The sequence below is a fragment of the Podarcis gaigeae genome, assembly GCF_964106915.1.
Source record: "Podarcis gaigeae genome assembly, chromosome: 1".
NCBI lineage: Eukaryota > Metazoa > Chordata > Lepidosauria > Squamata > Lacertidae > Podarcis > Podarcis gaigeae.
Genome location: NC_139678.1, coordinates 81,610,192 through 81,634,123, shown reverse-complemented (window position 1 = coordinate 81,634,123; position 23,932 = coordinate 81,610,192). Strand labels below are relative to the sequence as shown.

The following is a 23,932-nucleotide window of genomic DNA, read 5'->3' as shown; positions in this document are numbered from 1 at the left end:
AAAAGCTTGTTCTTTGCCTAACTACCTGGCACTGGGCGTTTCCACATTTCCCATATCTTGGAATTCCCCATTCTCTCTACCGTGTGCCCTAACTGTAGCGTTCTAGAAAGCAAGTTCCTACAAGACATGAATATTTCTCGGTGCCTCTGTGATAGTTCAGATTTCTGCTGGCAGAGAGTTATCCACTCAGTCTCAGAATTTTAGAACTTGGGGGTCATCCAGTGAAATTGCTTGGCAGTAGATTCAGGACAGAAAAAAGAAATACTTTTGGCAACATGTAATTAATCCAGGATATGGAATATATTGCCGCAGGATGTTATGATAGCTGTTGGCATCAATGCCTCTTTATTTAGCAGATTCATATCTTTTTATTAGGTCTGTCATACATGAATCAATGGCTATCAATGGCTGTTGGCCACAATAGTTAAGAAGAATGAAATCCCTTGTGTTCCAACTGGTACAAGCGTTTTTGATCCAGCAGTGATCTGCAGCACACCTTCAAAATCAACTTCAGAGCATAGGTGACAACTCCCTGAGGCCTTGGGTGCCTGAGCACCCACAAAATTCCCCATGAAAGGGCCGGGCACCCACAAATTTCACTGTCAGAGCCATGCAAGCTGCATGGCACCCACTGCCCCAGGCACCCACAGTCACAGAGCCAAGTTGGCGCTCCTGCTTCAGAGGCTTAGGGGACCCTCTAGTGCAGAGTGAAAGATGGCACGGGGGGGGGGGCTGCAGAGGGAGGGGGAATAAGCAAAAACCACCCCCTCCATTAGCAGAGGCCTCCATTGGATCAAATGCCATTCCATGTGCTCAAAGGTCCCAGCTGGGTTGCACCCTCTCTGGCTGCGTACACACACTTTACCTTTGATGCACATTTCTTTCAAAGAATTCTGGGCACTGTAGTTTGTTAAGGGTTGTAGGGAATTGCAACGCTGTAAGCAGTGAACTACAGTGCCCAGAATTCTTTGAAAGAAGGAAATGTGCTTTGAATGTGCTTTGAAGGTATAGTGTGTACACTACCTAAATCTCTGGCTGGATATAGGGTATCCAACCTATATAAATTGAGCAAATTTGCTTCTGTATCTTCTGAGGATTGACAAAAAGCAGTTTGTTTGATTTATATTTATTTATTTATTTATTTATTTTTAGTAGTAGTAGTAGTAGTAGTAGTAGTTGGAGTAGTAATTACGCTTATATCCTAATCTTACTTTTCAACATCAGAACTTAGGTTTCCCAGTCCGCCTCCCATCCAGCACTGACCAGGTGCAAGTTTTCTTAACTTCATTCAAAATGTCGCATCCTATAGCCTTTAACCCACAATGAAGGCATTTAGCACCCAAGGTACGACTGTATGTGTATGAGAAGCACATTCACAAGCCACATGGTCCTAGGCTGTTAAATCCCTGGGAAGCAATGTGGGGCAGCCTGGAAGAGGAATGGAGAATGGATTTGCAAGCACATACCATAGCTTTTTTGTTGTTGAAATGGTTTAGACTAGGATTCACACCACATTGATAGGTGTGTTCATAGTGGGAGTAATTAATCTTCTTGTATGTTTCACTGTTCCTTGGACCATTAAAGATGAAAAGGTTATCTTGATTTTTGCAAAGAACACACAGGCCCGTTTTCATTTAATTTAGTAGCCATTACATCCTAGCAGTTCGAAAGCACCCCTGGGTGCAAGTAGATAAATAGGGACCGATTACTAGCGGGAAGGTAAACGGCGTTTCCGTGTGCGGCTCTGGCTCTGGCTCTGGCCCTGGCCAGAGCAGCGATGTCACGCTGGCCACGTGACCTGGAAGTGTCTCCGGACAGCGCTGGCCCCCGGCCTCTTGAGTGAGATGGGCACACCAACCCCAGAGTCTGGCAAGACTGGCCCGTACGGGCAGGGGTACCTTTACCTTTACCTTTTACATCTAGCTTAGCTGTATCATACATTCCTTCTGTTTTGCCTAAATCACTTTTATGTGGGTCAGATATGAAGACTGCCAAATGAGAGTGAATCCACCCTTTCCGTTTTTGACTGCCTTGTGGTTCATCTGATATTAACTTCAACATATTGGTTCCCTTTATGGGTTTGCTATAATGATATGCAAGCAACCCGGATTCATGACCCAGTTGGACTGAAGGACTTGAATTGAGTTGGCATCCATAATGTAAACAAGGATAAATTATTTCCAAGCACTTGAGCTTAGTAGGGTTGTAGGATTGAAAGCTGTCTCTTATAGGTATGTATACAAGGAACTTAAAATAAGATATGGATACCCCTCTGCCATCTTAAGTAGCTCACTGTTTGTTAAGGTTAGACCAGCAGTTTTGGTGTTGTTCCAGACACACACCAAAAGGGAGGCAGCCAAAATTACAGTTCATCAAGCTAGATCTTCACTATTTTTAAAAGCTAGGTCTTCACTATTTGCCTGACACAGTATAGTGATGAGGGCTGATGGGCCTTGCTTGGATAGGATAGGTGCTACAACAGAAAAGGCCCTTAAAGGACTAATTTTGGCATAACGTTTGCTGGTTTTACAGATGGGAACTGAATGCAGAGAATATTATCTGTACAAGGACACGCTGTACAATACAGAAACTAGGGGGTAAAATAAATTACATTTATGGGTACAGTTGATCTTAAAATCAGATCTCACATACTTCTAAGTCTAGAATGTATAAAACATTGCCTTGGGGCCAGTTGTGATATGGGAGCATATCTGTAGCTATATATCTTTATCTCCTGTGCCTATCAGGAATCTTGAAATAGCTCCCAGAATTCACAAATCTTCATTTGAAAATAGATAGGATTTGCTTACTAGTTCTCACATTATGTCTGCAGTTATTTGACTTGTGAAAACACTCCAAAGTATTTTTTGGAAATAATATGTACACCTGCTCACTTTCTTTACTGTAATATTTCTTCTTTAATTTGAGTGTTAACTGGAAGAGTTAAGATTGCTTGTCTTTCCATCCAGTCATGCTCTTACTTCCTTCAAACAGGCAGCAGGAGTTTCCTTATCATTAATTCTTACAGATCTTGCATTGCAGGGCCAGAAAAAACTCCACACAGCATTATTGAGTGTTTTGATGCTGAACTTCCTTTTTAGGGAAAGCCTCCATACAAAAACATCCACAGAATAAGGTAACATTCCTTAATTCTTGGTGGGATTTATAAAGGCAGCTGTCTGCATTGACACATGAATGCATTGGGATAGAAATCTTCACTGTCTCTTCTGAAACAAATCCATTTTATTTCAAGTCATCTTCAATGAACTTCTTGAGATCTGGCATCAGCACCTGGCATACTTGGGCAATTGCAAGGGGCCACTAGGACTGCCTGCTTGCTTGCCCTGCTGTTCTGTGAACCCTCTAGTGATGGCGCTGCTGCCAGCCTCCCCCTTGAGGCTTCATGAGGAGGAGGAGCCTGGCAGCTGCTCCACCTCTTTGCCTCCTGTGCTTGCTTGCTGGTGGGCTTACCTGGCAGCAGCAGCAGCAGTGTAATTGTTCACAGAACAGCAGCTCGACTCCCAGCCCTTTCCGGTGTCACCACTAGAAAAGGCTTCAAGCACGTGTAAAGGGAAAGGGGAATCTGAAGGGCTTGGGGATGAGTGGCCACCCATGGGTGTGAGGTTGGCAGCTGCAACAGTACTGTTGCTTTGAGGGTTCAGGTTGTGGTAAGCTCTTGGGGAGTGGGTCTGCACAGAAGTGTGCCCCCTAAGGGCAGCTTGTTCAAGGCCCACCAAAATCTGGCACTGAATTCCTTTCCTTGATTCATTGATTCACACAAGCCAAGGATCTTACAAGAAAGAGCATGTTTTTTCTTACAGTGGGAGCCTCTTTCTTAGACATCAGTTGAGCCCAAGATAACTTAAGATTGAACCGTTGTACTAAAATATTTAAAATGGCACTTTTATCTACTGAGAGCATGCAGAGCAGAAGCGTCTCGGTATGAATAACATTCACAATGGTGCTTCAGATGTGCTTTGTTTCAGCACTCTGGACAATTGTTCTGTACACACCCAGCACAACTATTGTCTTTGTGCCTCTTTCGGGCATATGTTCCTGTCCAGGGATTCAGCTGTCCATGCATCTGCCATGTGGGGAGGAAGGCGTTCTTCAGTGTGGTTTCCAATTAGAGTGATGGTTCCTTTTCTTCCATCACAAGATGGAATCTTCATGCATAAAACCCTTTATTTTTTGTTATCTTAGTATTGCTGGCCTTTCTAGAACCCTGATGGATGCTCTGATCTCATAGAAGGATATGTAGTTAGTTAGATGGGAAATGCACATCTTCACAATAAAATTTATGTTCAAGGAGCCTTTTCCCTTGAGGGTCCACGAATACGCCTCCCTATTTTCAGTGCTTTATTCTGCAGGTGCATATGGGTGGTTCCTGCCATAAGTACAGGTTGCAAAAAGATCACAGAAAACACACAGGTCCCAAATGTTGATAGAACAACTTAGAGGGGTGGCTGGCTGGTTCCTGACTCCTTAGGACCTCAGGCTTTAAACCATGGGATTGAATTCTTCCTTCTCTTCCTGTCTGAATTCCTTCTAAGTTAGAAGACCTGCCCACTCCTACTTTCCCTTTCTGGTTTAACTGCCCCTCAGGCTCCTTCTCCATCAACTTTCCAAGTTGGGGTCAACTGGTGGGATACTGCAGCAGTGCTTTTTCTAGCTGAAGGAAGGGGCACACACAGGGTTACTGTAGTTGCCTTTGCTGCTGCCTCTCTTGGCTTTCACGAGAGAGCATGCATAGCCTTGTGTGCAAGGAACCCAGTGGAGATGTCTTAGCTGCCTCGCATACTTTTAAAGAGCCAAGTGAGGCATTTGGGACTGTACTGTGGGCTTTTTTCCAGCTTTCAGTGATGAGTTAGTCACTCACTGTTTCCTTTTTAGGGATCTCAGGGTCCTTCATTGGAGTTGCATTTCCCTGGCCACTAAACACTGCAATCGGAACTGCTATAAGTTGGGGGAAGCAGGTTTGGACTGGGTGGAGATGTTCCTCTATTTAACTCTGCTGGGCTTTGTTGGACTCTGCCTGCAGAGTGATACCAGCACCATGCCACTGGTATGGAGCTTCCTGCTTTGCTTGCCAAGTGCTGCCGGAGGGATCCTCGCCAGCAACAGCTCACAGAAGGTCCTGAAATGTGCCATTCCTGGAACAGGATGGAGGAATGGCTGAGCTGCCCTGGGATCCACTGGATGCCAAGCCAAACCCACTGTTGTCACAAGAAGACATCAGGTGCCATCCATGCCTGAGCACTGTACCAGCTCCAGGCTGGCATAGTGTTTTGCCTGTCCCTGTCTTCCACCTTGCCCAGCATGACCAATAGGACTGCGGATGCTGTGGTGCGCCCCCCCCCCCCCCGCCCTCCCATTAAGCTGAACTCATTCCCAGCCAGGATTTGGATTGCCTTTTGAACTCCCAGGAGAAGATGCCATAAGAATGTTTTGTGTCCATTCTGGTTCTGTACCTCATTGGCTATTTCTTCACCCTGTTTGACTCTGGTAGATTCAGGTGTTTCCAAATGTTTATGTTTGCTGTGGATCAATTTCTTCCAAAGGTTGCTGGTTAGGGTTAAAATGTACTTTGTAAGGTTGGGTTCATTTCAGTGCATTGAAATACCATGTTTTGTTCTATGCTACGCTTGATGATGATGCAGTAGGACAGGAGGAGGTTTTCGTCAGTGCACTTATCGGAAAGAGAAGAGGGCTGGTTCCTCCCTCCCTTTCCTCGTTGTGAGTGCTTACGTAGCAGCAGCGGTACTTAGGATGGCCACTTATGTAATGCTCAAAAAGAGGGCAAAAAGGACACTCATTTGCATGTACTAATTTGCACGTGCTAATTTATGTGTATGCGCACACATTTAGAAACAATTACTATAACTGAAGTAGAAATACAATGCTTCTCACTGCAGTGGAGAACACAGAGGGCTTGTCCACACGTCTGCTTGTCCCATGTTCAGAAAGCACAGGTCTGAGCGACTTTTCATTTGTCCCACTACGTTACCTGGGAAAGCCGACTGATTGTGAGCTAATTTCTATTTTCTGTGCATGTGTGTTCTGCATTGACTTAAGCATCAAACTCAACCATTTTTGTGTATGCTCAGATGCTGATTGCTGTAACCCTTTTACTTCCCAAAGGAAAAGTCTTAATTTTCACACATATACATGCACTTGGATTGATTTTACTTTAACCGTTTGGACAGTGTTCACAGTTATCCAGGCGCCAGGCACATATTGTGATTGAAGTCACTTATTATCAGTGTGAGTGAACGGGGCTTGGGGGAAATGGCCTCAGAGGCCAAATTAAGATCCCAGCAGGCCTGCTTAGACTTTTGGGGTAGAAGTCAATATTTACATGTGAGTGGTGACAGTCCTGTAGAAAATATGGATGTCAGCCACCCATTACTTATTTGATATACATTGGTGAATGATGACTGTCCCATTTGGCATACTGCACGTATTTGCTGATGTACATTTCTCCACATTCACAAAATTCAATTGGCATTAGCTTGTGAAAACTAATATTCACCACATTTCAAACACTTGCAAGTGTCAATCACCTACTCGGGTTAATACCAGGTTGCTGTGGAAACAGAGAAACATGGTGGAAACACAACTACCCCACCATCCCAGTATGTGCTGATAATTAAAATCATAATCTTAAAATGGGAAAATTAAGTACAGAGTTCCCCAAGAGCTCTAGAATGTTCCTGGAATTAACTCTGGCTGTATACCATATTGACCCGAATATATAAGCCATGCCCGCATATAAGCCACACATTTAAAATTCAAAGGGGGGGGGGAGAGAAAAAAAAGATAATACCCGAATAGAAGTTTCTCCCTTAAAATTCCGCAGGCACTCACACCTGTAAATGGCAAATGTAGAAGAAAATCCTGCAGCGATATTGTAAAAGCCAATTTTTGTAAGGTCACGAATTTAAGCCACACTTTAACTTTTCATGGTCGGAATTTGGAAAAAAAAGTGTGGCTTATATTCAGGCCAGTATGGTACATGTTAGCAGTTTCCAGCCGCTGTGTATCAAATATGCTTTTTATGTTGCTGTACACACCAGAAAGGACTCTGGGATGTCTTCACACGATACATATTACCTTATTTGTTTCCCAATGCTGAACGTAGCTTCTTCTGCACATGCTCAATGGCTGTCCTAAAAGTGCACACCTCACCTTAATTAACAGTTATGGTTTCAAAGTGGATGGAAGCTGGATTGAGGGAAAACATATCAAATCACAGTATTTCTCAAGAAACAACAAGAAACATATGGACTGTGACTAACGTCATGTTTACTCAGCTTTTAACACCAGTGGTAGGAGTGCACTGAAGGCAGAGTAAGTGGTAATGTGCACACAACCACAAAATCCATATTTGAGGCTCCACCCTCAAAGAACATCCGTTTTATGCAATTCTTTCTATTGCTATAAGGTAAAGGGACCCCTGACCATTAGGCCCAGTAGTGACCGACTCTGGGGTTGCGGCGCTCATCTCGCTTTATTGGCCAAGGGAGTCGGCGTACAGCTTCCGGGTCATGTGGCTAGCATGACAAAGCCGCTTCTGGCGAACCAGGGCAGTGCACGGAAACGCTGTTTAACTTCCCACCGGAGCGGAAACGCTGTTTAACTTCCCACCGGAGCGGTACCTATTTATCTACTTGCACTTTTGACGTGCTTTCGAACTGCTAGGTTGGCAGGAGCTGGGACCCAGCAACGGGAGCTCACCCCGTCGTGGGGATTCGAACCGCCAACCTTCTGATCGGCAAGTCCTAGGCTCTGGTTTAACCCACAGTGCCACCCATGTCCCCTTTCTATTGCTATAAGTATGGATAAAAGAGGATTTTTTAAAAAGGAAAAAACCCACAAATGTTTGTCCACCCCTTACAGGAGTATGGATAGGAGTTTAAGCAACTTTATAATTTGAAACATCTGGCATACACCCTCTCTCTTTTAATGGCACCAGTTCAGGGCAAACATTTGCATCATGTCCCAAACTTGCTGGCATTCATGCCTTGTAATTTTTACAGCTGTCAAGAGGATATAATAGAATACAGTATTGTAGTCAGCAATCATAGGGGAAAAAAATCTCTTTGGTCGGGTCTGGACATGAATCCAATTGGTGCAGTTGTTTCGTACAGTGCTGTGTGCTTGGCTGATGAACCCAGTATTCCCATTCTTATCTCTTCCCTCCACCACATGTGCACACATGATACCATGTGTACCTGCTATAATTTTTCCAGGGAAGGGGGGAAAGTATAGACCTGTATCTAGCATCTGGGAACAGGGCAGCCTTTTCTGGTGGATTTTGTGACTGAGCAGTGGCAACACCTGGTACACCAGGAATTGGGTATCCTGAAAAACTTGTATCCCAGGTCAACCGTTCCATTGTTGCTCTGTGAGGGTAGACCTGCCATCCATCTGCAGCTAGACCTGGCGTCCAGACAGTTGAAAACTCAATCCTTTCTCTGGCTCCATCTACTTCCTCTAGCGCTTAATGAATGACATTACTGCTACAGTCAACTTCATAGCTCTCCCTGAATTTCCCTGAGAAAAAACCAGTGCCCCAGGTTAACAATAAAGGGTTCTTGTGCACCAACTCGTCCCCGCCCCCCCGCTAGAAAAATGAGTATAACATTGGCTTACTTTGCAGGACTGGCATAAGCCAGTCTCAGACACAGCCCTTTCCCCTGCAATGTTGATGTAATAGCGATTAATTTTATCACTATTATTGATATCGATGGTGATATTGATTGATGGTATTGGTAAGATTTTGTTATCATTTTACTGGTGGGGGAATAACATTTTTCTGGTGTGAAATATGACACGAATTACAAAAATCGTGAACTCCTGGCTTTGCTGCTACTTTTGGGTAGACATGCTACTGCCCAAAGCTATGCTACAATCCTGGATGCCTTAAGGGTTCTCTTTGGGGGGCATCAGTATTATTATTATTTGCTTTGGATCTCAGGTTCTACAAGGGAAAAATCTTGCTCCCGCCCCTGTTTTTGAACGAAAACTGGGAATCTGGAAATTGTTGCTCATCCAGGAGAGGGGACTACCCTGGTACCCATTTGCAGATGTCCATGAACATAATCTAAGAAATTAAGGAATTACACTTTACACCATCTGTTTGATTGCTAGTCTTGTAAAAACCAAAACACCCCCCCAGCAGCAACAAAAGTGTCCCTAAAGCTACAGCGAAGGCCTATCATATAGTGTCTTTGCACATCTTTGAAAGTGTGTGTATTGAAGATGGAACCACCTTAATCTCCATTATAATGATTAATTGAACAGAATGCTCTTAGATAGGTATATGAAGTGAGAGGCTTGGTTCTTTATGGCTGCCAGTTTATCCTAGGATAAACTTGAATTTCATGTGAAAACCTCACATTGTAAACTTCACGTAAGTGTTCTAGATGGAACTGTTTTAAGGGAAGCTGACACATAAGTTGCATTGAACGGCATGCGTTCCAAGGAAACTCCCTGTTCATTTTTTGGCTTTCCCTTCTTCACAGGATTTTCTTATAAGACTTAATTGCATTGGACGGCGGGGGGAGGACAGGGGGAGAAAGTAGGGAGTGGGTTTTGAAGGGCAGGGTGTAGAGGGAGTGCCTTTAGGACGGCCCTGTGCTCTTTTGAACCAAGGAATAGCACAGCTGCTTAAGGTTTTCTTGAAGCTCTGCTTTCTGGGAACCTGAATTTCCAAGTCTTTCTTGCTCTTGGCTTCAGGGCTGTGAAGCAGAGCTGGAAACAATGATTTGTATTACAGAGGTATAGAAGCATTTCTTTAAAAACCGAGAAACAAACTGTTCAATATGCTCTTGTTCAATCCATTCTTTTTTTTTTTTTTTTGGAGTATTCCCAAGGCTACGGTAATTATAACACAGCTTTATCACATTATCAGCACATTAACATTTGGAGAGATTTCTGTGGTAGTGCCTAGGTATAGATTTCTCTCTAGATATGTTTACCTGGTACCACGTGCTGGGTGAAGTCTCTCCCCTTAATGACATTGAGGATCCTTATATAGTTTCTGGAAACCACAGGAGGAGAGAATGCTCTTGTATGCAGCTTCTTTTTATGGGTTTCCCACAGGCATCTGGTTGGCCACTGTAAGAACAGGATGCTGGCCCAGATGGGCCTATGGCCTGATCCAGCAGACTCTTTTTACGTTCTTATGCTTTTATCACTTGTTTTAACTGCTGCCTAATCAGCTTTGTTTTTTTTTATTTTTATGTCTTTTAATTCTGATATTTATTGTGTTGTGGTGCTATTGCTTCATAAACTGCATTTTGATGTTAAATGACTAATTAATGAATGAATTAATTGAAATTTCTATTCCACCCTTCATTTAGCGATCACAGGGCGGTTTACATTATAAAAACACGAAGTTGTATACTGTAATAATGAACACACACACACACACACACACACACCAGTTTAAAAGGGAAGAAGAATGTTTTTGCCTGGCACCTAAAGTTATGTTATGAAGGCGCCAGGCGAGCCTCTCTGGGGAGAGCATTCCACAAGCAGAAAGCCACTGTACAAAAGGTCCTTTCTTGTGTTGCCGCCCTCTGAACCTTCTGCAGGTTCTGGGTCAGTTCATATGGGGAGAGGCGGTCCTTGAGGTATTGTACTCCTAAGCCATTTATAGGTCAAAAGCAGAACTTTGAATGTGGCCTGGAAACTAACTGGCAGCCAGTGTAGTCGAACCAGGATCGGTGTTATGTGCTCAAACCATCTTGCGCTGGTGAGCCAGCTGGGTGCTGAATTCTGAACCATCTGAAGTCTCTGAACCGTCTTCAGAGGCAGTCCCAGAAATACACATTGCAGCAATCTAACCTAGAAGCTGTCAGAGCATGGGCAACAGAAGTCAATCTTTCCTTGTTCAGACAGAGGTTCAGCAGGCCACCAGGCGAAGCTGATGGAAGGCACTGCATTAAACCAAAGGCTGCATTAGACCAATATTCTTCTAGTACAAGGTTCAAAGTAGTGACATGACTGGCTATTGCTCCAAAGCTGTCTGTAAGGTGGAAGAGTACTGGCAGCAGTGGCGTAGCGTGGGTTGTCAGCACCCGGGGCAAGGCAAGTAATTTGCACCCCCTAACCCGTGGATTTGCGCCCCCTAACCCGTGGATTTGCGCCCCTAACCCTAACCCCCAGATGTTGCGCCCGATGCGGCCGGCCCCCCTGCACCCCCCACGCTACGCCACTGACTGGCAGGCTCCTGCTATGAGATCTGCCTTGTGAACTTTCAACAATTTGTTATATATAAAGAGGATGAGGAGGCATCTGGTAATTTCCTTTGACTGATCATCCTCTAGGAGCCATTAATCTTCCTTGTGGCAATGTGTGAGTCACAACAGACACAGGGTTATCTTTGTTCACAGTATAGGCACTGGGCAGGGTCAGAAAGCAGCACGGTCCTGGGTTCTGAAGTTGTGTGGGGTGTCCCTTTGCTATTTCCTGTGGGTTGTAGGTCTGACAGCCTCCCTTTATATTAGATACTTGAGCGTGGGAGTGAAAGGTCCTTGGCTGCACATTTTCTCTATTATCTCAAAAGTTACTCTTCTATATGATTTCAGGATCCTTTGGCTCAAAACATAACATCTGCAGAGGCCAAATGGCAACATTTCACGGACTTGAAATAATTAGGGTTTGCTTGTTTGTGTTTGACGGCGAAATGCTCTAATTTTCACCCTCTTAATTTTTCACAGAAAAAGAATGCTTTCTGTTTACTTCGGTCCCCCCCCCCCCCATCCCTGTCAAGATTTTATAGAAACGCCCACTGTGTGTCTTGAGTTTTTACTGATCAAGCACATTTAAATTTTGTTAGGCTAATGTCTTTTGGAGATTAAGCAGCTTGTGAGTACAACTAAAATGCAAATAGCACATAAGGCAGGTCAGTTTGTTTGCTTATGGGTCAATGAGTCTCAGGACTGTGGTTAATGTTTGTCTCAAATGTTGCAGAATGTTTCTCTTCCAGGTGGCATTCCTGGAGGGGAAACTTGCCTCCTGGCTTTTGATAAACCCCACCCCCACGGTCTTGCTTTACCATAGTGTAAAGTGAACTCTTTAAAAGTAATGGTTCCTGACCCCCTCCCTGAATATGGGGAGGGCTCTAAGTACACAATGACCTTTTTTGACCTAGAAAACCTCTCCCACAATGGTGAAAGTTGCAGCAATGCAGCTGTTGATTGATATTTTCCTTTCAAGTCTGTGGATGTGATTAAAGTTATCTCTCTATGCAGAATAATCTTTCTTTCCCTTAGCCATGAACACTTTGCAAGCGTGGGAAACCAAGTGCATTCCTGTATTCCTCCCAAGGTGCTTGGGAAAACCATAATGCTTTTTATTTCTCAGGTTCTTGCCTCCATTTTCATTTTGACACTGGATTTAAAATCTTCTCCATGAAGTTGCTCCTTATGAGTCTTGAGTTCATGCCTTCATCACAGTAGTCAGCTTTGAGTTTTGAGGATGTTTTCAGTTTATATGTTTGTTCTTTTGGATTTATTCATCTCTCCACCCCACACCTCAACTTCTTAATCCATCCTTTGCCTACACACTCTTTATCTTTGAATTGTAACAATTTTTGCTGCACTTTTACTTCCTTTTTTTAAAAAAGAGTTTTTCAGTTTTTGCTAAAATGTATGTAATTGAAAGCTTGAATTTTTAAAACAGCATTTTGAGTTTCAACCTTTTTTTTTTGTATAGAGAAAGAGGTTATTACACTGTTGGCTCTAACTTGAAGAAACGACATGTGTTAGGAAAAAATCTCACCCACTGTGTGGGTGATGGAGAAGAGCTGTAAAACAATGCCAGAAAAATAAGAATTTGCTGTGAGGGTCAGGTCGTGAACATAGCCAGATGTTCTGCTGGGGCTGGTAAGAGAATAATTTCTGGATATGAAAACTCCAGCATGCCTTGAGAGAAAACTCAATGTACTTTTGTTTGTAATTATTTCCATTTCCATTCAAAACGTACAAATGTGCAGTGGCGTTGGGAGGCATGGAATGTCGATCTGGGAGGCTTTCCCATGGAGTAGAGGAAGAGAATTTGCAATGCAGGGAGGGGGTTGCAAGAGAATATGGTGGGTGTTGGGCTCAGTGCAACTGCGTTCATCAGTTTCAAACATTTTCTCATGAAACTAATAGTGCAATACTATGCCCTGGGAGAGTTCTGTTGTGCTCAGGTCTTGCTTTCAGGCTTCACATAAGCATCTGGTTGGCCACTGTGGGAATGGGATGCTGGACTAGATGGGCTTTTGGTTTGATCCAACAGGGCTCATCTCATTGTCATTGCCCCAATGGCCATGCTAGGGCTAGTGGCAGTTGGAGTCCAGCAACTTATGAAGGACACCATATTGTTGCCCTTGGTGTATAGGGTTGTACATTAAAGATTGCCTTTTCTTTATGGCAGCATTTGGACATAATAGCTAGAATGTTTTTTGTTGTTGTTAGGAAAATGAGCTTAGTTTCATCCTGGACTTAGACGCTCTTTCCCACCTCTCTCCTCATTCATTGTGGCTCTGAGCAAGCTTCCAATTCCATTTTAGATGGAGTTTAGTGTGTTGCAATTTAGAGTGCTGTCCACAGCCTAAACTGCAGATAATCTTAACTATGGTGAGTTTGAAACAAACCAGATTCATGCACGTACTGCAGCAAGCATGACACTCTATGAAAGGGAAGCATGCATCTCCAGACACTCACTGAACATGCGCCAGGGAACTGAGGTCAGTTGCACCTTCCTAGTTCATGCACATCATATGTCACCTTGCACTGGAGATAGGTATCTTTCTTCCACCCTTTATATATTTGGGAACGCTGACAGTAAGTGAGCAATGATACAGCTTGACAAATACAATTGCCATGTGAAGTATCTGCACCAGCATTTTCACCTTTTGGAGCAGGGAAGGGACAAAGAAAAGGTTGGTGCAGACATCATGTGCTTGGGCATTGTGGGGAACATTATGGGCAAACACAGCAAATTGGAGCCTGGAATTGGAGTCCAGATGAAGGACACCAGACAGGCTGCTGTGTGGATGGCACCAGCTGTTCCTGAACATATCCTGGGGAAAACAGCTGGTGCAGGAATGCCTTTAGAAAGTTTAGGCTCAGTATAGTTTATTTGATAGTGGATATGTATACTTCTAGTGGTTGAACAGAAATTAATTCAAATTGGATGTACCCTACAAAGAGGTCAAGAGGTCATTTATCCCAATTATATCCTATGTATCCTATTTTACCAAGCCACACCTAATTTTTTTATCTATAGCTGTGTCAGAACAGGAAAAAATTGAGGTGTCAGGTCACTTGGTGCCTTGAAATCTGATGGCAAGGGCCATCAGAAATTCAAAATATTCTCACAAACTTACATGTTCTCCTATTGAGTTACCTGTTCCTGGAGTTTAATGCATTACTTTGTTTCCCTTTATGGTTATCTGAAGTTGTGGAGGTCCTCGAACCCCTGAATATTATGTGGCATTCATTTCTGGGGCAACCCAGTCTGATGAATGGTATACAACAACAACAACAACAACAACAACAACAACAACAACAACAACAACAACAACAACAACAACAACAGAATGTAGGAATGGCAGTTTTGAAGGCTGTTGGGGTGGGGTGGGTTAATTTCTGGCAAAAATTAAAAAAATGAAAGCGGCAAGTGGCCACACCAAAAACTTCATAGATACCGTTTTCTGTAAAACAGTTTTTTTCTATAGTGATGCTACAGTTATTTCCCTATAAAGGAGCCTTACCAAGTAGGTGCTCTCCAGATGTTTTGGACTACAACTCCTATCAGCATGGGTGAAGGCTGCTTTATAGGGATATACCTTTAAAATATACCCTCCTCAAGCCATGCCGTCATGATGTTTGCAGATCCTATTGCCAAGGCAACTTGTTTCCCCAACTCCAGGGAATGATTGCCATTGTGATTTGTCATCTTTCCTACGGCCAGGTGTTCCACAACTGAAACTGCAGCCAGGAAAAGTTTTCTATTCAAGATGACTGACGGCTTTGTACATGGGAATTATGTTGTGGGTGGGGAATGGGAAAGATATGAATCACATTTTTCTTTCTACTCGCTGTGCTGTCATTCATATTATCAGAAACTGGCCTGCGTTTGTCTTTGAGCAGCGCAGCGCTTTCCTGCTGTAAAACCTGGAGTGTCACCTCATTTTACAAGCAAACTAATATGGAGGTGACTCAAGGTCAGCATTAAATCCAGAGCACTGCGCTGCATAGATATTTCATCCTTTCCCTCTCCTAGCCCAAGTCTGTTCGCTTTGCTAGATTTCTCTCTCACAGCTGTGCACTTTAATGGGAAGAGCTTTCCCTGGAGCCCAAGCAGAAGGGCCGTGAACTCTGGAGTGTGGCTATGGTTTTGGGTGTCTGATCTGTTTGAGAGCCTTTGCACACAATACCAAAAGGAAAGAGGCATTTGCAGTATAACATTTGGAGAGACCCATGTCTGTAAATACATTGCCAACAAATACCTTGTGAAACTCCCAGCTATCTATTTGTAGGAGTTTGCAAACAAACATATTCCCTTCAAATGTTTTGAAGCAAAACTCCCCCCTTTTTTTAATTGTGTGAAAAGCCCTTAAGTCTATTTCGTGTAAGAGAACATTATATGTGCTAGGATCTCTTCCAAGGTTTTGGTGCAAACACAGCTGCTTCGTTTCAACTCCCAGAAAATGAAGATGGGGGAAAGATTATTATACAGGTGGAACTGGAGAGAAATTAAATTGCAGTTTAAGTATTGCAGTGTACGAAACCAGATCTGTAGCAAAGTTTTACTTGCTTCAGTGACTTCTTAGTTTTCTTCATAGAGCAGGAGGTTGGGTTGCCATCAGTGATGGAGATGGCTATTCTTGTCACCCTCAAAAGGCTAAATAGCGGGATTGGGTGGGGAGTACAAGGCTAATCTCTTTTCCTCATATTCAACAAAGGTTTTTTTATAGTTAATTAATCTGTACCAATAGGCACATGTTACAGTTGTCACAGGAGTGCCACTGAAAATGACCTCATTTTAGTTTTTATATTTTGCTGGAAGCTGCCCAGGATGGTTTTCCAAGGCTTGCCTTTTGTTCTGATTCAGTGGTCAAGAGCAGCTTTTCAAGAGGAAAGCACCAGGGCAAACAAAAAAGTGCTTGTACACAGAGCTTTAAATTGTGGACCTTTTCCTAGAAAGTGTAGGGCAAAAGCTAAAAGTGGATGAGCCCTAAGACTTTGTAGAGAAGAGTATTGCAGGAGTAAGACTATTATTATTATTATCATCATCATACAAATCTGCATATTTGAAAGGCAGATCTCGCTGGTGACTTCATTACCCATTGCTCAGGATTCACTGCCCCATCTTAATCAGTCCACTGAATTTTTGAGTTTCTCAAATAACCACCCTTTTGATCCTGATGGTAACCATCAACTATGCTATCTCTCTGCATAGTTAGAAACTCAATGGCTGTATCTATGTGAATCTTCAGCCTTCATTTAATGAGTGGATAAAAATGGCAGTGAGTGGCATCCATCCTCTTGGGGCTGGAGTGGGAAGGGAAGCAGGCTTTGCTGAGTTCACATTCTCAGGATGAGTTTTCCAACTCAAGTCTTCTGCAGAGCCGCAGGAGACTTGCTGAAGGGATTTCCAGTTGTGGTTTGGGAAGACTTTTTCTTCCTCTAAGCCAAACAAACCAAAACAGCACTGAACCAGTTGTTGGTGTTAATTAGTCCCTACTGTACAGCCACTGCCAGAAAGCAACAGATGCTGACGTTATGGTATGTTTCATGTAAGCCTTGAAAATCAATAAAATGCTATCCCTATGGAACAGGAAATAATTTGAGAGAGGATTTTGAACATTTGCCTTTGATGACATGGTTTTCAAAACAAAGTGCTAGCAGCCACGACTGTCGTTACAGTGGGAAAGAAGGCTGGCCCCTCAAGAGTTATTTCAAGCCCTTCACTTTGAATTTTCAGCCTTAATGTCAACAGTAAGGAAATATAAATCCATGAGAAGTATAAGGAAAAATGAAGTGCAGTATTCAAACCAATTGCTCAGGGCAAGATTGGATTAAGTTGCCTTGACTACTGTAAACTGTAATGTGGTGTGTTTGGGACTATCTTTGGAAACAGCCAGGAAACTGCTAATTTATTTTAAAGTACAGCGGGCTGCATACTGGGATTGGCCATTGCGAACACACGTTGCCAGTACTTCAAGAATTTCGCTAGCTCCCAGTCTACTTCCAATGTCAATTAAAAATGTAGGTGCTTCCCAGGGGGTGGACAGAGACCTTTTGGCAGGAAGCACTGCTGCCCCCACACCCAAATTCAGGCATGTGCCCCAGCAGTGTGGGAGGAGACCAGGGGCAATGCAGCCGCTCTGCAGGAATGCCCCCTTTGTGCTGAGAGTCTTGGTGAAAAGGGAGCGTTCTGCAGAGTGTTGCTGCTACGCGCCTTGGCTTTGACTTTGGGCTGTGTCTTCAGCTTACCCAAAGCCAAGTCAGAAGCTGCTGCCACTGAGGCCAGAGAAGGGTGACAGTTGGAAGAAAAGAAGTGGAGATGCAGTGGCGGCAGCATGATGGTGGTCAGGATCTCCCAGCCCCTGTGGAGCATGCTGCCTGAGGCAGGCTGCTTCAGATCGCCTCGTTGGTGCACGATCTGGTGCCATGGTTCCTCCCCTTTAAAGGCTCATACAGCATGGGACCCAGCTATCCTAAGGGACAGCTGTTCCTGTATCAATCTGCCCATGCACTGCCATCTTTAGAGGTTGTCCTCTGGGTACCACCACCATCTGAGGAGAGGTGGGTGGTGACCAGAGAAAGGGAGGACCTTCTTGGTAGATTCCTACTACAGGAAGGAATGTTTGCCCTTTGGGCACTGGGCTAAAAGAGTTTTATTTTGCCTGGTGTGGTTGTTTTTAACTGCTGCTGTTCATCATTGCTATTGTATTTTATATTTTATGCCCTGGAACTTTGGCTGAAGCCTGTAACACACATTTTAAAGGACACATGTATGTATGTAGGTTTCCAAACCTGAATTTGCCAAAGCAATATTGGGAGTGGCTGTGCACTACTCCAGAAGCAATATGCCTCCGAATAACACTTGCTGTTTGTGATCATGGCATGCTTTCAGGCTTTCTGCTGGTTGTCCACTGTGAGAACAGAGGGCTGAACACAAGGAGGGCTGTGTGTTGCCTCCTGCTGCTGTGGATGTAGAAACTCACTAAGAGCCAAGTTCATGGTAGAACAAACTTTATTTTTGCTGAGGTTTGGGAGCCTGCACAGAGTAGTAGTTAACTTCTCCAACTAGGTCACACTGCTTTGTCAGCTCTCCAGGAGCTAGCTGCCTGGGTCCTAGCTGTTTCTCTTGAATGGGGACACATGCCAAATATTTAGTTGACAATGCACATGTTACAGACTGCTTAATTATGTACTGAATTCTTCCTACCAATTCTCCCTTACAAATACTGGATCTATTCTCTTCCCCAAAGTCCATCAAGGGTAAGCAGCCTACAGAAGTCAGTAATGGCAGGAGGGAAAAGGGTTACAAATCCCACCCAGTTACGCATTCCCCCCTGCAATTTCTCTCCCCTCGTCTCAGCATTACCATATGAGGGAGTTTGTCATAAATATGTAGTGTTGGCCTTGGTTGGAAGTGAGTGAGAGCAAAAGCACGTGGGTGACTGATAAACACATAGGCCCATGGCACAACTCATGCTAATAATTTTGTATTTTACTAAAATGATTTAAAGTAATCCCTTTATTCTCAACATATTAAGCTACTGGCATTCATGATTTGCATTATCTCTCATAATGAGCCATGCCCTTTGTGTCTTCCGGCCCATGCTGTCACAAAAACGCCAGGGAATGGCCTGTAGACTGTCCATACACTGGTTGTATTATCTGAATTGCATTGAAGAAAAGGATCGTGTCATGGGTTGGGTGGCTTATTATGTATTTAAGTACCAGTAATCTAATTGAAATGTAAATAGCTGCCTAGAAAGAGGAAGAACAGAGGGGCTGTTCAGATGACTTCTTAAATTTGCTTTTTACAAGGCATTGCTGGCTCCAGGTTTTTGTGAGCCTTTGGTCAAGAGAATGTCAGGGCAGATTCACATTTAATTTGTTATAGAATATGCTACAACAAAATGTACTATCAGTTGTGAATGGTATATGTGTGTAAATGGACATGCATTTCTGCAGTAAACACAGAAGTTGGGGGCCATTCCTGGTTCTACGTTTATTGCTGGGCTTATCCTGACATTTAAGTGAACATTCACCATTCAAAATTGCCAATACCACACACTTTTTGTAGAGCTGTCACCTGTTTGAAGAAATGCTAAACAATTAACCTTATGACCTTTAGCTGATTGATTTGAGTGTAATAACTTATGAGTGGAAAAAGTTCTAAAGAAAACACACACATTTTCTTTGATTTCTGCTGATGCCTGCGTGTATCACAGCAGCTATTATTTCTAATAAGAATGTACAATTGTTATTCATTATTGTAATCCTAGTCACCCAGCTTTTCTAATTGTTCCATTGTGCTTTGTTATATTAATGCCATAGGCAACCTCTCAGGGCAACTAAAACAGATCAGCTAAACTAATGCATCTGTGCTGTTGTGCTACTGTAATCTGATTAGTAAAATGTTCTCTGCACAATCCAAAAGACAGCATAGGATGGAGGCAGAGACGTACCTAGGCTCTCTTGTGCCCTTAGCCCCCCTGCCATCCCTTGCCCCCTAGGCAATCATTGGCTCTCTTTGTCTTTCTTAACGATTTTTGTACCCACCCATAGCAGGGGCCAACCTAGCCAACCACTAGGTACCCCCCTGGATGGAGGTCAAAACTCATATTAACCACTCTACATTTTTAAAGCTTGCCCATAGGCTTCCATTTGAAATTTCACAATTTTTTTTTTTTTTAATGAAGCTATAATAATCATGGAATTCGTCAAAGGGCAAATTCTTCCCCAAAGCATTACAGAGGCAACTTTATTCATCTAGTGAAAGCTTCCCTAATAAAAACCAAATCATTGAACTGTGTTTAGTTTGTTCGGGCTGGTGGTTTTTTTTTGGAGTGGTGATAAATTGAACAGCCGTTCTGAGTTCTTGAAACATGAAGTAAACCAAGAAGGAAAATAGAGCTGGTTCGCTCAAGATGGCAGGTTTTCTTTTTTCTTTTTAAAAAATAATTTTTATTGAATGGTTTTATGTTTCAAAAAACAATACAGCCATACTACCACATCAAGATGGCAGGTTTTCCATGCAGTAAAGCATGGCATAATGTAATGGGCTCATGCATACACGCCTTTCTGCATATATAGCATTTAATGAGCATATCTGTTTAGGCTATTCTTGTGTGTGTGCATAAAAGTGTCTTTTGAAATTAATATCTCAGATAGGTACTTGAAGCCAGACGCTCTTGAAGTACATGGAAGCAGAATGTTGTGAGCATACAGTATTTTATTCCTTGAAAATATTCAGGATCAGAGACTTAAGTTGTTGAGTTATGGTACTAAGCTCACCATTGTTGACTCATTCTAGTGAATTGTTTATTGCTGCTAAGTGTAAGTGCAATGGCTCCTTAGTTCAGCTTTGCAACTGGAGGCATAAGCTGCCTTGAAGATAGTTGGCGGCGGTTTAGATTTCTTTCCAAGCCTTCACCATGACATCTCTGGGTGGGTTACAACAATTTAAAAATAAAGTACTAAAAGCATTTAAAACAAATTACAGTCAAGAGAATAGGCTTGATCCTAAAATATGTTTATTAGGTGTTCACTCTTACCTGCACTGTGATGTGTGCTGCATACTGCAAACTTGCCTCTCCAGGATTTTTTTGAGAGATAGGGAGTTATCCAACTAAACAGTTCTGCCAATGTATACAGTTTTGGCTGCACAGTGCAACTCTCCCCTCCCCCCCCCCCGTCTCCCTGTGGACCTCCTAAATCTCATATAGGTTTCCTCTCAACCCTTTGGAACAGATTTAGGGAGGGCACAGGGGGCGGGCAAGAAATTTTCATTGTGCAGCTAGAGGTCCCTATACTAGTGGGACTCTCTAGTTGGGTCCAGTCCGCAGTTTTCTGCCTTTCAGTGTGGATTTGAGCCACATCACTGATACTTGGAAGGTTCTCCTATATGAATGTATCCATACTGTACTGAGCAACACTGTCTTGCTTATTTCTGAAATGCCTTTTCCCCCCCTTCACCAGAAAACTTCAGCACAGAAGTTGGCCTCTTGGAGCTGATTGGAGATCCCCCACCAGACCAGATAACCAAAGTGTATGGCCCAGACAACAGCCCTGGCTATGTGTTTGGACTGGATGCCAACACTGGACAAGTGGCACGTTACCACCTCCCCAGCCCTTTTTACAGAGACTTCTCGCTCTTGTTCCATGTGCAGCCCACCACAGACAAGGCAGGGGCTCTTTTTGCTATCACGGATGCCTCCCAGTCAATCATTTATGTTGGCGTGAAGCTATCAGAGGTGAAAGATGGAAAACAGCAGATCATCTTCTATTATACGGAGCCTGGCTCTCAGAACTCCTATGCCGCTGCTGCATTCACAGTGCCTTCCCTAGTCAATCAGTGGACTCGCTTTGCCATCAGTGTGGAGGATGAGGAAGTCGTTCTCTACGTAGACTGCGAGGAGTTTGAGCGGGTCCGTTTTGAACGCTCGCCTGATGAGATGGAGCTGGAAGATGGCTCAGGGCTTTTTGTGGCACAAGCTGGAGGAGCGGATCCCGATAAATACCAGGTGAGCATGGACCTTACACCAAGGTATTATTTTCAGTGAAAATGGTCACAGGCTGATGTGAGTTCACAGTGTACAGAGAGTGTTGAAATACATAATTTGGCCTTGTGTGATTCAGTAGACCAAGAAAGTGGGAACAAGCAAAATAAAAATAAAAATCCGTTGACATCTGGTTGGCTTACCCAAAGTTTCTATCAAGGAGCTTTCTCCTTGGTCTTGTACTCAGGCTGCCTCATCCTCCAATTTTCCATCTGCATTTGCCTTTCACTAGTGAGAAAAGAGGCCCAGTAAGGAGATGGCAATTCAGAGATCCAAGAATAGTGAGGTTTCCCCCTGTGAATTATTAATTTGCAAGCCTACCAGACATCTCCTGGGCATTGATCTGTTGTGGGATCACTTACTGCTTTTTATAGAAGCATTTGTATATTTTGGGATGAGAATTTGCCCATTCTCTTATTTATGCACCAAGGACCTCACCAGAGCATGGAAAAGAGCCTCTAGTCTAACTAGAGGTTCTTAAGCTGTGTATGTTTCCTTATATATAGATCAAATTTAGCATGCATGATCATTATCTCATTTTATGGAGAACTGTCTGTATATATGTGTGTTTTGTGCAGCTGACAGATGGTTGTCTAGTTCCCATGTTTGGCAGCCTCAGTAGACCAAAGTTAGTTCAGTAGTGTAATGTTACTGAATATGATTTCCTGGATGTTTCAGCTGCAGAATGTAGGTTAGTTTGTAGAAATTTTGATTTTTGTGGTTTTTAAATCTTTTTTTGCCTGTACCCATTTTACTTTGGTGCGTATGCTCATTATGTACATCTATCAATGAACACTGAAAGATATTTTGATGTTTCTTTTTTTAAAAAAACAACCACACCAACCCAAAGAATTGCCATTGTGAAGAATCTGATGAGAAATATAAGAAGTGATTATAGCCAGTACTTATAAGTGACAGTGGCAACTTCGTCTGTCTTTTGAAGTCTGTCCCTCTTTTTGCGGAAAGAGATTATTTTGTTAACTTTGTGAAGAGCTTTAAAAATGAATCTGAATAATCATTCCAGTGTATCATCCAGAGTGAAAAACAAAGGGGAAGTAATTAACATTTTTCACCATCAAGTTCATTTCCAGACACTGGCTTAATTTGTCAGTCTAGTGACCCCTGTGATTCGTACTTGGCCCTCCCCACTGAGATCAAATCCATTGCTGCATTCTTCTTTTGCGGGTGGTGGTGGTGGAGGAGGGTGGCCAGAATTTTCTACAGCTGATGTCTGCAGACAAAAGCATGGGGTATTTCTACCCAAGCCTTGTTGACAACTGATTTGAAAACGTGATAAATGCTGCTTTTGCTGCTTTTCAGCACAGATTGCCTTGGGGAGCAGTTTTCCCTGCCCACTCAGTAACAGATGTGGATATTCATATGGGATACACACAACAGATACTTTCTTTAGTCTGCTGCTACCAGAATGCAGAAGGAATGTTAAACAGTAGCTGCAGGTGACTGAACTAGAAGTTCTTACATGTTCTTACATAGCACGCCGGTAAACTGTGGAATTTGTTCCCATGAGAAGTAGTAGCAGCCACCAACTTGGATGACTTTAGAAGAGGATTATATGAATCCATGGAGGATGAGGCTATCAATGGCTAGTAGCCATGATGGTTACGTATGTTCTGTCCTCCCTGTGGGGAAGCAGTATGCCTCTGAATACCATTCACAAGTGGGGAGAATGCTATTGCACTCAGGTCCTGCTTGCATCGGGATGGCCATTGTGGGAACAAAATGCTGAACTAGATGGGCCATTGGTCTGATCCAGCAAGACTCCTCTTACAGTACAGTACAAAAACACTTGAGGAGACATAATGGGAAACTAATTTATTTACTGGAAAGAGCAAGGGAGCAGTAAATGCCAGCAAGTATGATTTTCGAAAATATGTGTCAACTCTGGTTTGTTTCAAAGAACAAAATCGAGAGGAAACTTTTATTTTGCACCATCTGCAAAACAGACCCATTAGAACACAACTCGTTACCCCTCCCTGTCCCAGGCATCCTGCCTGTGAGCGTTAAATCAGACTCCAGATGGGGAAACATTCCATGTAATAAGTCTAAGGGCAACCTTGTCTTGGGTCAAGAAGAGGATTAGAGTCATCCATGGCTTGCAACAGGGTT

At 43.2% G+C, this 23,932-nt stretch overlaps 1 protein-coding gene across 5 annotated transcripts in view; it reads left to right on the top strand.

The window, feature by feature from the left end:
• COL18A1 (collagen type XVIII alpha 1 chain) overlaps nt 1-23,932 on the top strand; it is a 151,983-nt gene that overhangs the window by 73,628 nt on the left and 54,423 nt on the right. For all 5 annotated transcript variants that reach the window (XM_083698938.1, XM_083698939.1, XM_083698937.1 and 2 more), the window contains one exon: nt 21,225-21,769. In XM_083698938.1, coding sequence (XP_083555064.1) covers nt 21,225-21,769 — 545 coding nt within the window. The remainder of the gene's footprint in view (nt 1-21,224; nt 21,770-23,932) is intronic.